This window comes from Talpa occidentalis, unplaced genomic scaffold (assembly GCF_014898055.3).
Source record: "Talpa occidentalis isolate TD23 unplaced genomic scaffold, MPIMG_talOcc4v2.1 talOcc4.9, whole genome shotgun sequence".
In the NCBI taxonomy this organism is placed as follows: domain Eukaryota; kingdom Metazoa; phylum Chordata; class Mammalia; order Eulipotyphla; family Talpidae; genus Talpa; species Talpa occidentalis.
In genome coordinates, this window is record NW_023605305.1 from 2152236 (window position 1) to 2164877 (window position 12642).

General features: G+C 66.6%; 1 protein-coding gene across 1 annotated transcript in view; it reads right to left on the bottom strand.

The window, feature by feature from the left end:
- Nucleotides 1–702: 702 nt before the first annotated feature.
- NPHP4 (nephrocystin 4) overlaps nt 703–12642 on the bottom strand; it is a 70033-nt gene continuing 58093 nt past the window's right edge. The window contains 12 exon segments of the mRNA XM_037499231.2: nt 703–845; nt 1176–1319; nt 1542–1721; nt 1880–2051; nt 2792–2877; nt 3314–3399; nt 3783–3936; nt 5916–6102; nt 6324–6565; nt 7314–7510; nt 9575–9700; nt 12178–12358. Coding sequence (XP_037355128.2) covers nt 705–845; nt 1176–1319; nt 1542–1721; nt 1880–2051; nt 2792–2877; nt 3314–3399; nt 3783–3936; nt 5916–6102; nt 6324–6565; nt 7314–7510; nt 9575–9700; nt 12178–12358 — 1896 coding nt within the window. The 3' untranslated portion in view covers nt 703–704.

Below are 12642 nucleotides of genomic sequence, written 5' to 3' on the forward strand. Positions count from 1 at the left end.
GGGCAGAACCAGCAGGAGGCCACAGGGCAGGCTGGCAGGGCAGGCTGCCCCCCATCGCCAGACATGGCAGGAGCTGGACACACGGACCGGGCAGGCGCCCAGACAGCGGCACTCGGGGACAAGACCTGGCAAACTAGTTACGCCCCCTGCCCAGCGGGGTGGGTGATGCCGCGGGCGGGACGGCCTGGGCGGGCGGGTGCAGGAAGCCCGGCCCTGCGCTCACGCACTGCCGCCACCGCCGCGGACCACAAGGCCACCCAAGCAGACAGCAGTGACGCCCACAGCGCCAGAGACCAGGGCGCCCTCAGGGCAGCCCCCTGGCCCGAGACGCGTACGCACCTGCTGTGCGGCCTCCCCGCCTCACCGCCCTCGGCCTTCCTGTCCTCGAGGGAGCCGCAGGCCCGGGACAGACGCCCCGACGGTGACTGAACACTCCAGACGCCGCTCAGAGAAAACACGTGCAAGCTTCATCTTTCATAAATAACTTTTAAAAGTAGGAAATTCCCGTACAAAACATCGTGTAGCAAGTAATAGTGTTTGTACAAAATCCAGTGAGAAAACATAATTTTGCCATTTAAGATGATTTGAAAAATAGGTTTTCCTGAGTCAAGCCGGAGCAGCGCCAGCGCTGGGGTCGAGCCTCCGGCCTCACGGCCCCGGCCAGGAGCGGCGCGGCGGCGCGGGGGCTGCGGAGGCGGCCGGCCCTACTGGTAAATGACCTTCACGCAGAAGGTTTCCTCCGTCTTGTCCTCCTGGTCGTTGATGTAGATGAGGAGCTCCTGCTCCCCCGCGCCGCGCCCCGGCGCGAACCGCAGGCCGATGGTGTAGGTCTCTCCGCCCCCGACCTGCAAACAGGCGTCAGAGCCGCCCCCCAGACCCCTTCCCAGCGCCCGCCCTCCACGTGACACCGAAGGGCACTTCACCCTGCGCCCGGGGCCGAGGCCCAGACTCCAGGCCCACCTGCTGGCCCTTCTGGGGATGGGCACGGGGCTTCAAGGGGGCTCCGGGGGGCCGGGCAGCAGAGGGTCCACTCTGCCCCGAGGGCACTGCCCCAGCCCAGTCTGAGCGGGCACCCCCCTGGCCTGCACCCCCGCCCCGCCCCAAGCCTGGAAGGAGCAGGCGCCAGTGCCCACACCCCTGACCGTCCCCGCTGCGCAGCCCCCGCCCGCCCGCACCTGGAAGGCGTCCTCCTTGAACTGCAGCAGGTCGGGGTGGTCGCAGAGCAGGCGGTAGGCCCTCCGCGCGGGGTAGGGGTTGGTATAGGTGATCCGCTTGTTGGCGCCCTTCCCGTCCCCCACGGCCAGCCTGATCTCAAAGGCCTGGGGGCAGGAGGGGGTGTGGGCTCTCCAGGCACCTGCTGGGCCCACTCGTGCCCTCCAGGCATCTCCAGCCGCCCCTGAGCCTGGCTGGGGGTCCCGGGACGGCAGCCGCCCCCACCCGGTGCAGGGGGACGAGGAGGAAGCTCCTGCCTGGGTCAGGCCGGGGGGCCCAGGAGGACACCAAGAAGGCGCCCCACCTGCACCACACCCACAACTGCAGACCTTGGAGATGAGGGGCGGCCGGCAGGAGAGGCACACGAGCCAGGCGGCCAGCAGCTGGTGCAGCTCCACGTCCACCAGGTTGAGGTGCAGGAAGCGGCTGCCCGGCCGCCAGGGCCGCACGCCCACATGCAGGTCCTGCACCGCATGGGGGGGCAGCACGAACACGCCCTTGGGGTCCGTCTTCAAGAACGAGAGGAGGGGCGGGTCAGTGCCCGGGGACTGAGGGGCCCCAGGGCCACCGGCCGGCCAGCCCGCTCCAGTGTTTCGGGCTGAGCAGCCAGCAGCCTGCTGCCCTGGGCCCCCCGCCCGGTGGGGCAGCAGAGGGACGTCGCACGCACCGTCAGCTCCTGGGGGTGCGAGGTGAAGGCTCTCACTTTCCTGACCGTCTGTGACCCCCGCAGGACCAGGGACAGGCGGGTGCGCTGGCCGGTGACACAGGAGACGTCCACGCGCTGCAGGGAGTGCAGGTGCACCTGCCAGACCTGCGCGGGCGCCGTCAGCCAGCGGTCCCTGCAGACAGAGGGCTCGGGCAGGCCACCGCCAGGGTACCGTGGGTGCTGGGCAGGGCCCGGGACTGATAGCTGCTGTCAGCCCCGTCCTCAAGTCCCCTCCGACCCAAACAGAGGTCTCTGGGGCGGGGCTGCACCTGGCGAGTGACTCGGGGAGATAAACCCAAACCCCTGGACTCAGGGGCCTGAGCGGGAGCCCCGGGTGGGCCCTGGTGCTGGGGCAGGGGGCTAGACCCCACTTCGCCGCTGGGTGCCATGAGAGCTGCCCTCCAAGGCCACCCTGCAGGTGCAGCTCGGGCGCAGCCCTCAGTCCAGGGACGAAGTGACCCCTCCCATGTTGGGGACGGCGGTGCACACCCTCCCTGCTGGTGGGGTTTCTGGGGGCTGAGCCACGCAACTCAGGAGGAAGCGTTAAAGGTTATTCCACCGGGGCACAGACTCCAGGGGCAGTCTCAGGCATCAAGGACAGGGACCACCCGCCCCTTCCTGAGTGGGGGTCCCCAGTGTGGGCCCGGGTCAGGTCCCAGCAGACTCGACTCCACACCAAAGCCTGGCGGCCGAGCTGAGCATCTCTCCTGGGGGCAACCGGGCGTCCCCCATGGGTGGGGCCGAGAGGAGCCTCCTGCCACCCCGGAATCCCGCAGAGCGAAGGCCAAAGGCCCACCCCTCCGGTCACAACAGGAGCGGCAGAGGCCTCTCCCCACCCCTGGGCCGCCCCCCAGACCCGGAGGCCGCACTCACGTGTACACGGCGACAAAGAAGGCCTTGGTCTCGGGGCTGGGGCCGCTGGCCGCCTTCAGAAACACGTCCCGCGGCTCCCCGGGGCCCTGCCACACAGAGGGAGCGTCGGGTGACCCCAGCCCAACCCCCAGGCCGGCGCGAGGCCCAGGCCCCCGCCCCCAGGGAAGCGTGATCTCTGTACTAGGCAGAATTCCGTTTTCTCACTGCAAAAGAGAAAATCATTCACTTCTTGATTTGATGCTGAGCTCAATAATTCCGTTCTGCAGGGACGGCGCCTACCGCACCCCAGCACCGCCGTGTCCCCACACAGCGGCAATTAATAAGTGCTTAATTACCCTCGCTTTCATCGCGGCGCTCCAGCCTTTTTTTAATTTAAATTCAATAATTAAGGAAAAATGAAAACTCATTCATAAAACTCTCACAGGATGTCAACATAGCCCTTTCGCACCTGACGAGCCACTTCAGGAAAACCTCAGAAGAAAGCGGGGGTGCAGCGGGGGGCGCACAGCCCGGCAGACTCACCACGCTCTGGGTCTCACAGATGACGTTGGGGTCGCTGCACCGGACGTGGACCGGGGGGACCTCGCCAGGCAGCCCCACGGGAGCACCTGGGCCAATCAAGGAGCCACAGCAGAGGTCACTTCCCAGCAGGCAGGGCCCACCCCGCCCCGCTGACCCTGCAGGGAAGCGGCTCAGCCCCTGAGGGACGCGGCCGGCATCCCCTGCGGCCAAGGGTGCGCTGTCATGCCAGCGCTGACCCAAGCCCGTGTCTCCTCCCAAAGGGCACAGGGAGGAGGCCAGTGGGAGGGGCTGTGGGTAAGGGGTGGGACCAGGCCCGGGCACCCCAGGCCCATCAGAGGCTGAGTGACAACAGCCAGCGGCCACATCACTTGCCGAGAAGGAGCCTGAAGGTGACACGGGTGACCGCCTGTGGCCCGGGAGAGCCTGCCCGTCCCTGACACCGTGTGGACCGCTGGGACCCGGCACCTGCCTGGGAGCGTGTGCCAGGGGGGCAGGCGGATGGCCTTCTTCAGGAAGGTGAGCTCAGGGTGGTAGAAGCGGAAGGTCTGGTCCACCACATGGGGCTGCGCCTCCACGGTCAGGCAGAGCATGGCCAGGGGCTTGCCCCCTGCGCGGAACACCACCTGCGGGCAGAGTAGATGCGGCATCACAGCTGCCCCCGACCGGTGAGGGCCACACCAGCCCATGCCCACCACCCTGAGAAGCGGGAAGGACAGGCGTGGCGGGACTCTGGGCGGCGCGGCAGGGCCACACGGGCATGCTCCCTTGCATGCGGGACCGAACGCCGAAGGCAAAGGTCCGTGGCCCGGGCCTCTCCCAGTCCACCTGCCTGCCACTGGCCCTCTGCATGCCGGGAGGGCCTCCTGGCACCACACACCAGCCTCCAGCTCCCGGAGGCCCTGCAATGGCCGGTGCCCTAGAGGTCCGCGTGTCAGGCCATGGCCGCCTCTGGCCGGCTCAGGTATCACCGCCAGCGCGTCCCCGGCTGCCCAGGGCCGGAGGGGCAGGTAGCTGTCTGCCACTGCGGTCTCTGCCGCCTGGAAGCCCCCGAGTTCTCTTTGCTCATGTGTTTCACAGGCACAACATGCTAACCCTGCGCAAGGACCACCACCCATGCCGATGCACGCAGGCGGCCCCACCAGCCCACTGGAACAGAAGCCACGAGGGCAGCAACGTGGCTGGCCGTCCCCCTGCGGGGCCCAGGGCCACACGCGGGGCCTGGACACAGGACAGCAGCCCCACCCACTGCCCAACGGCCGAGGGCCAGGGAGCTGCGTGAACACGGGACACGGCACCCAGGAAAGCGACCTGTGCCGCAGACCCCGTGACCCGGGGAGGCCCCGAGCAGGTCCTGCCACTAGAACCTGAGCGCACAGCGGCAACGCGGCGGACACAGCTGAGAGCCACGGGCCTGCGGGGTGACGGGGCCTGAGACTGAGCTCCCTCGTCGCTGCTGTTTTCGCAACACTCACGAGTTCTGACAGAGCCGGCAACGTTTGTGGAGTTCAATAAAAGCTTTAAAAATGATCAATCAGTGCAAAATGGGCCAGCTCCCCCGAGAGGCGTTCAGGAGAATGCACGTGCTCAGGCGACGCGTCGCCGCAAGAGGGGACACAGCAGAGGGCCGGCTGAACCCGAGAGGACAGTCCGGACGCGGGCGCCGGCGCAGAGAGGAGAGGGCCAGCGCCCGGCACCTCCGGCGGCCCCCAGGCCCATGTCCACACCCAGCATGGGAATATGTGTGCCGGTGGGCAAGCATGCACAGGCACACATATGGTTGCATTTGCACGCGTGCACCAGCACATGTGTATATGTGTGTGCATGTCTGCACGTGTGCCACAGGCCAACGTGCATCTAAACTCAGGCGCTATCACGTGCACACTCACAGCCTTTCAGAGCACGTGTGCGCACACACATGCTTCCGTGCACGCACACAGGGCAGAATGGGAGAATGGGGGGCGAAAAAGAAAGCAGGATCTTTCTGGAGTCTCATTTTATAGGTTGATGTGGGGCTCGATTATGTAAATGGTTTTACTTAATTAAAACATTAAATCAGAAGGAAAAGCAAAGATCTCTGGAGTTTGAAAACAAACTGAGACAAACAAATCTAGCTGCGTAGCAGGCTGGCGACGCAGCTGCCGGAGAGGAGTCTCCAGGGCAGAAAGGGCCACCCTGGAGCCCCAGGGCAGAGGTCTCAGCCAGCGCGACCTCCAGACTGAGCAAGCGACGTCAGACACAGCGGCGATGCCAGAGCCAGGTCCTCGCTCAAAAGTGGGGTCCCAAGCGCAGGGAGAAGGCGGCCAGGAGCGCCCGCGTGGCGGGTGTGAACACACAGCCTCTCGCGTGCACAGAGACGTGCATGTGGGACGCTGCTCAGAGGGCCTGGAGGCAAGGACTCCCGGGGATGAGGGGGCGCCCCGGCCCCCACATCTGCTTCTAAGAGCACTCGCCACCACCAGGAGCCACGCCGACAGCCCAATAGGCTGCTCCTGGCTGACTGGGGGTGCGTGCCAAGCTCCAGAGCGCCCTCACTCCCCACACCCCAATATTCCGCCCCAGGTGTCCGAGGACCAGGGCCGGTGCCAGAGAGCGGCCTGCCCACCTGCGCCCGGGCCGGCTGGCCCAAGGAGAAGCTCTGGTACTTGAAGGGGACGTGGGCGGTCTCCCTGGGGCGCAGGTAGAGCTGGGGGGGCAGGTCGCCCCGCAGGTGAAACATGTCCTCCTCCACCGGCGTGTGCAGGTTGGCCGCGGCTTTGAAATGTCTCCACTCCTGACTGTCCAGCACGAGGCTAGAGGGGAGACAGGCGCTGAGCACAGGCTGTGCCTGGCTAGGCCTGCAGGGAGGTGCCCGCCCTGGCTGGCACCGGGCAAAGGCGAACCCCCGGCCCCCAGCCAGATGGGCTTAGCTCTCAGGCAGGACCCCAGGGGCGCCACCCAGCCCAGGGCCCCTCCTCGCACAGGAGCTCCTCCACCCGCGGGGCCAGGGCCGGGCTCGTGCCCCGGCTCCCACCTGAGCTCGGGGTTGTCGATCTCGATGGTCACCGTGTGCTGCGTGTTGTGGGGATTCCGGAGCGCAAACTCGAAGAACTCGGCGACGCCCAGCGCGGCGGAGAGCGTGTGTCGCGCGGTGATGGCCAGGCTCAGGGCGCTGGCGATGCTCTCGGCCTTGGTGCGCTCCCGGTAGGCGGCGATGACCTGCAGGTCCCGCGCGTGCTGCGCCAGCGCGCTCTGCTGGGCCTACGGGACGCGCCGCTGAGCCAGGGCCCCTCGCGCGGGCGCCCAGCTGTCTTCTGGTCCCCTGCGCCGCCCCACACCCATTTTCCTCTGGAGCCACCCCAATCCTCCACACTTGGGAGGGCCGAGCCCCCTCCAAAGCCGGTGCCCTGACCCTGCGCCTGGTCCCCGCTAGGGCCCTTCCCCCGCCCCGCCCTGCTGTGGCCCCACCCATGCCCGGTCTCTCCAGTCCCGAGGGCTCCCCATCCCCAGCCTCCACACCCTCCCTGGCACTCTCAGGCCCTGAGCCGGGACCCCGAGGCCACACCATGGGGGCGCAGCTGTGGGGGCGCAGCGGGATCCTCCTCCCCAGGGCTGCTCCGCCCTCAAAGCCGAGGGCATGTCCAGCCTCCCACCCGTCCTCAGCGGTGCGATGTTACAAGGCCCGCAGACTTTTAGCGGCAAATGGGAACTTCACTGCTCGCGAGACTGTGCACGGACGGGGGCTCGCAGCTATGCACCCCAGACTTGGGGCTGCCGAGACCCCTCCCCGCCGAGCACCCCCAGCCCAGGCTCCCGGCACCCTGGGAACAGCCTCCAAGGGTGCGCCTGACAGGCGCGCCCCTAGGTAACCCCGCTTGGAAACTTGCTGGGAGAGTGACTCGTGCCCACAGCCTCCAGCAGGCCCGGGGGGGGGGGGGGGACGCAGCCGGGCAGCGGGGAGGGTCGAGGGCAGGGCCCCTGGGGCACCCCGCGGGCCTCACCTGCACGGCACTCCTGAGGCCACGCTCCCCAGCGCCCCCGCGCCCAGCTCCTGCAGGCGCACAGCCCGCATCCTGGCCAGCTTGCGCCTGCGGACAGCCTCGCCCTCGCCGCGGGCTCCCCGGCCCCCAGCGCGCCCCTGCGGCAGCGGCGTGAGCAGCAGGGCTGCCAGCTCGCTGTCCAAGTCGGCCAGCTTCTGCGCTTGCACCACATTTCTCGCAGCTGGAAGGTTCAAGAAGGGGCAGGGGTTAAGGTGTAGGGTTAGTTCCAGCAGACCCAGCGCCCCAGCACCGCGGGGTGGGGCAGGCACTCTCTGGCAGCCCTGCCCCTTCCTGTGTGCCCTAAGACAGAGCTGGGGTGTCTCCACTGCGCCCCCCCAGGCCTCCAGGTAACCCCACACGCGCAGGGGAGCAGGGTGGCACTGACCAGGCTGCAGGGACAGGGAAGAGCTGCGTTTCTTTGCTCCTGAGCCTGCACCGGCCATGCCGGGCTGACTGGTGAGATTCCGGGGCTCACTCGCCCTGCCCAATGGGCAAGCAGGGAGGGGGCGCCCACTCCAGAACCAGGGTCCTTCCTGACTCTCGGGCACCCTCAAAGCCTCGGGGGGTGAACACCAGCTGGGCATCCCCTTCTGCCACCTGCCTGAGCCTCCAGAGTGCCCCCTCCCTGCCCCTGCATGAGGGCCCCTCCCCGCCTCCCCCCTTCCTCCACCACAAGTGAACAAGCACTAGTTCCAGGCTCCTGCCACCGCTGCATTTTAAGCCCCTGAATTTCTTTTAGATGCTATGAGTTGGTTTAGTCTTCTTAAATGGCTGCCCCAAAGAACATTCCAGAGATCTCGGGGGCGTGGCAAGCCGGACCAGAGACCCAGCCTGGGTGGGATGGAGCCGCCTGAGGCCTGGGGTCGCAGGTGTAGGCATCAGTGCAGCAACGATGCTCGGGCGCCCCCAGGGTTCTCAGTGCCCAACAAATGCCTGTGGCCCAGTTCCCAGGAGACCAGAGGAAGGCGGAGTGGCAGGGCCTGCACTGGGAGCCGGGAAGCACTGAGAACCTGCTACACATCTTCCACTCCCTTCCAGAGCCCCGTCCAGGCAGCGAAGACACAGCTCACTGACACAGCATCCTCTGGTTTTGGTGGAAATAGCGCTTGGAGGCACCCACTTCCCTCAACCGATCCTCAGAAGCCGCTGCCAGGAGCCCCTGACCGGCCGGGCCCGGCCAAGAGTGCAGACGGCCACTCATTCCCAGGGGGCTTCTCCCGGGGAGCCAGCACGCCAGAGGAGAGCGGTTGGAGGCCAGGCTGGGATGCAGGCGCACAGGCCCCGAGGCAGGAGGTCCAGAGTCTCGTCCGCCTTCCCTGCCATGGCCCTCAGCACCTGCCAAGCCACCTGGCCTCTCTCTGCCTCGGTTCCTCAACTTTAAAGCGAGGAGGCGGGACCAGAACAGACCCCAGCCTGCCTGGGCCTTGAACCTGCACCCACCTGGCCCGGGAGGAGGTCCCGGGTCCACAGGCTTTGCTGGAGTTTCAGGGAATTCTGAATGTGGGGTGCAGGCAAGAAACCAGCGGCCTCCCCACTCTGCCAGCCGCAGCTCTGGGTCCCCCGGGCACAGGTGTCCGTCCTGATGGCCCTGGCCGTCTGGAGGTCTGCACGGTGACCCACCAGAGTAAGCCCTGCCCGAGGGGTGTGCCTGGACGGTGGAAAGGACACCCCCACCCCAATTCTCACCGCAGGCCTTCATACTCAGGCTCGCGGGAGATTTCAGGGGACAGGAGGCTGGAGGCCCTGCCGGGAAGGAGCGCTCGCCGCCCAGGGCTTACTCCCCAGCTTCGTAATCGGTTCATTCCTCTTCCCAACACGGGGAGTTTCAAATTAGGTTTTTAAAATCAGCCTGTGCTTCTCCCGACCTCTTCATCAACTCCTCCCCTGCGGCGGACGAGCAGCTAACCAAAACAAATGCCGCTGGAGGGCTGTCACTTCTCCACGAACACGGCGGGCAGCTTGCACGGCACCAGCAGCGGGCGTGGGGCTGGCCGAGCACGGGGACGGGGCACGGGCGGCCGAGCTGGCCCGGGGCTGCCGTGCAGCGCCTGCGCTAGCCCCAGATCCAGGGCACGGACACCCACACACACCCATGCTTGCACACACGCACGTAGCCCCTCACACACTCCTGTGTGCATGCACACTCCCATGGGAACACACGTGCGCAGCCTTCTGCCACCCACCCCCGCACACCCAGCCAGCCCGTGCAGCCCCCGCCTACCCGCCTGCCGCATGTGCCACGCACCTCTGGGGCTCCCGCTGGCGAAGAGACTGCCCCCTGGGAAGCGGCCGGCTGCGTCGCAGGAGATGACCCGTGACCGGGACGGCGGCAAGGAGCTGGGACTCCTCGCCCTCTGCTCACACACGTGACCTACAGGAAACACCAGCGGGACATGAACGCCGTGAAAGCCAAGGGAGCCTCGGCAGCCCCTGTGCCTTCAAATGGCCCGACGCCCCGAACTCACGACGCCCGGGTACACGCGTCACGCTGCGCAGGCCGGGCTCCTGGGCGCCCCCGGCTGCGTCCACGCACACCAGAAGGCACCGCCCCACACAGCCCCTGCGGGTGCTTCTCACAGAGACACAGGGAGACAGCCCCCGGGCAGACCCGCACCCCGAATGCACACTCGGCCCCGCACAGCCGCAGCCCCTGCCCGCAGAGGCGGAGGTCTCTGGCCACAGCACAGGCCCCTCGTCTCCGTGGCCCCGTCTGCCCCTGGTAGCAACCACTGTGGTCGGGCCAACCTGTCTCCAAGAAAGGCCCTGCCACGTCCAGGACCGGCTCAGCAGGCTGAAGTCCAAGAACAGACGCCAAGGCCAGCGCTTCTGGGCCCACGGCCGCCACACAAGGCTCCCGCGTGCAGGGGCCCGCGCCACGGGGGGAGGGGCCAGGGCCTCGGGAGCCCGGAGCCTGTGGGCAGGGTGGGGTCATGGCGCCAAGATGGACCAGCGCCCAGTGCTGACCGTCACCTCGGGTCCCAGTACCGCACCCCACGCATGTGAGGGAGCAGGAGCCCACGGAGCCCCAGCCCAGCCAGCCCAGGCTCCGCTCTCTGTGCCCCCCATCACGACGGCCGGCGGGGGCGGGGTGGGCTGCCGGGTCAGGTCTGGTCCAGATGGCCACAGGGACGGACAAGCAGGCCCCGGAGCTTGGCTCTCAGAGGAGATGCAGCCCCGGCGAGCGGGACGAGCCACACAGTGGCCGCCGCCCAGCTGACCGGCCGCGTCGCAGCATCAGGGGATAAAGTCTCAGCCTTGTGTGGTCTCCATGACAGCAGGGCGCCGGGCGCACAGGCTGCTGGGAGCCGAGGGCTTGTCTGAGCCCAGCAGAGCGGGGTGGCTGCCTGGCGCTGGGTGGGAGCGACGGCACCTGCACCCAGTGTGACCACAGGAGGCGCCCAGCAGGCCGGCCGGGACAGTGAGTGCTGTCCAGGCCCAGCTTCTGTTCCCTGCTGCTGCGTGGCCGTCATGCCAATGGGGGCTGGCGCTGCTGCCCGGCGCCTGCCTGCCAGTTTCATAGAGAAAGAAAAGACATTTCTCCCACAAAAATACGCAGGAGGACAGGAAAGCAAAGCCCCTCGAGAGGAGCAGCCGGTCCTCCCGCCCTGCCGGCCTCTCGAGCGGCCTCTCGGCCCCTCTCCCCGTGGGCTTATCTCTCTCGTGCAGGCAAAGTATGAAAATGACAATTTAAGATAACGTATAATGGAGCTAATCTTTCTTCTGAAGATAAGATTTTAAGACCTAGAGTCACACTGCACATCTGTGGGCTGGAGAATTAAATATAAAAACAGCCACGGCCTGAAGGCGCGATGCCGGCGACTCCCTGGCCCACGAGCGTGAGTGACGCTGCGGCCCACACCTGGCTCATTTATTTCCCAGAACCTAATTGAGTTTCGCTGTTTCCAGATTGTCTGTTTTCCAGGCAGCCTTGGACTCCGCATTTGTAAACAAGCCGCCGCAGCCCCCGGCTGGCTTAATGAGTGCGGTGCCCGCTGCCCGGCTGCCCGGCCGGCCGGCTCAGGCCTCAGCACCGGACCGGGGCCCGGGGGCCCGGCTTTCAGAGCAGCCCGGGTTCTGAGGGATGGGAAACCTCCCCAGAAAAGCACCAGCGGTTTGCTTCCCATCCAGACACACAACAGCACCACACGGTTTGTTTCTGTCCTGCTTTCAGTTCACCCAGAAAACAACAAAACCCTTGAGGGAGGCTGGGGGGTCGCCTCTGTCCTCGCGGGGCTCAGGGGCCTCTGTCCCGTGCCGGCTCCAGCAGCCTGACGCTGTCTCATCAGGGGCCTCGGTGGAGCCTTGTGGACATCCAGGCAGGGCCCCCAGGCCCCTGGCCAACAGGCACATGATAGAAGGGGCCAGTGTCAGCCTCCCGAGATGCGCATCGAGGACGCCAGCGGGAGTGAAGCGCTGGACCCTGGAGAACCACTTCTCCAGCTGCTGGCCCAGGGCCGTGGCTCTCCCTCCACCATGAAGAGGCAGCTCTGTGAGCTAACAAGCCACCTCTCCCGGAGCGGCCACTTGCTTTGAGGACAGTCACAGAGAGGCCCGTGGGTACCACCAAGAAACAAGAAGTGGACAAGACCAAGACAGGTAAGATCCCAAGCCCTAACTGGAAAGCAGAGGCACAAGCACTGGTGCCAGGCCCAGGGTCCAGGACTGATGCTCAGCGGTCACGACAGGCCTGGTGGCCCAGGACAGGCCCGGTGGCCCAGGACAGCTGCAGCGGGCAGGCTGCTGTGAATGTTCTGCATTCCCAGTGCATCTGACGCCACCATGTGGCTGCAGGCCTGGGGGCTCCCGCTCCAGCCGGGCAGCGAGTGGCTGCCGGGAAAGGACACTTACCCACGTTGGCCAAGGTCAGGTGCAGCCGGCCCTTCACCACCATGTGGACACCGATGGGCTTGACACTGCCAAAGCCAGTCAGGTCTCCGCTCACTACCATCGTGTCCTGCTCGTACTCGGTGGCCACGACGTCCAGCTCATGCGAGACCTGCACGGCCGGCCGCCCCTGGCGGAGGAGATGCTGCGGAGGAGAAGCCTCTCAGGGCAGAGCCGACCGCCGGCAGGAGCTGCAGGTGCACCGGCGCCCACCGAGGGAAGCCACTGTGGAGGGCGGTGCACAGAGGACAGGATCCAAAGAACACCCCGACCGGCAGCAGTCGGAGGGCAGCTGAGGCGGAGTCCGCCTTCTCCTGAAAACCCCAGCTTGATATTGGGGTCTTTCCACATGTTTTTAAATAAAGTGCCACCAGTTCCCCCATGGAGTCGACAGCGGGCTGCACACACAGGCCGGGCAGCCTCCCTCGG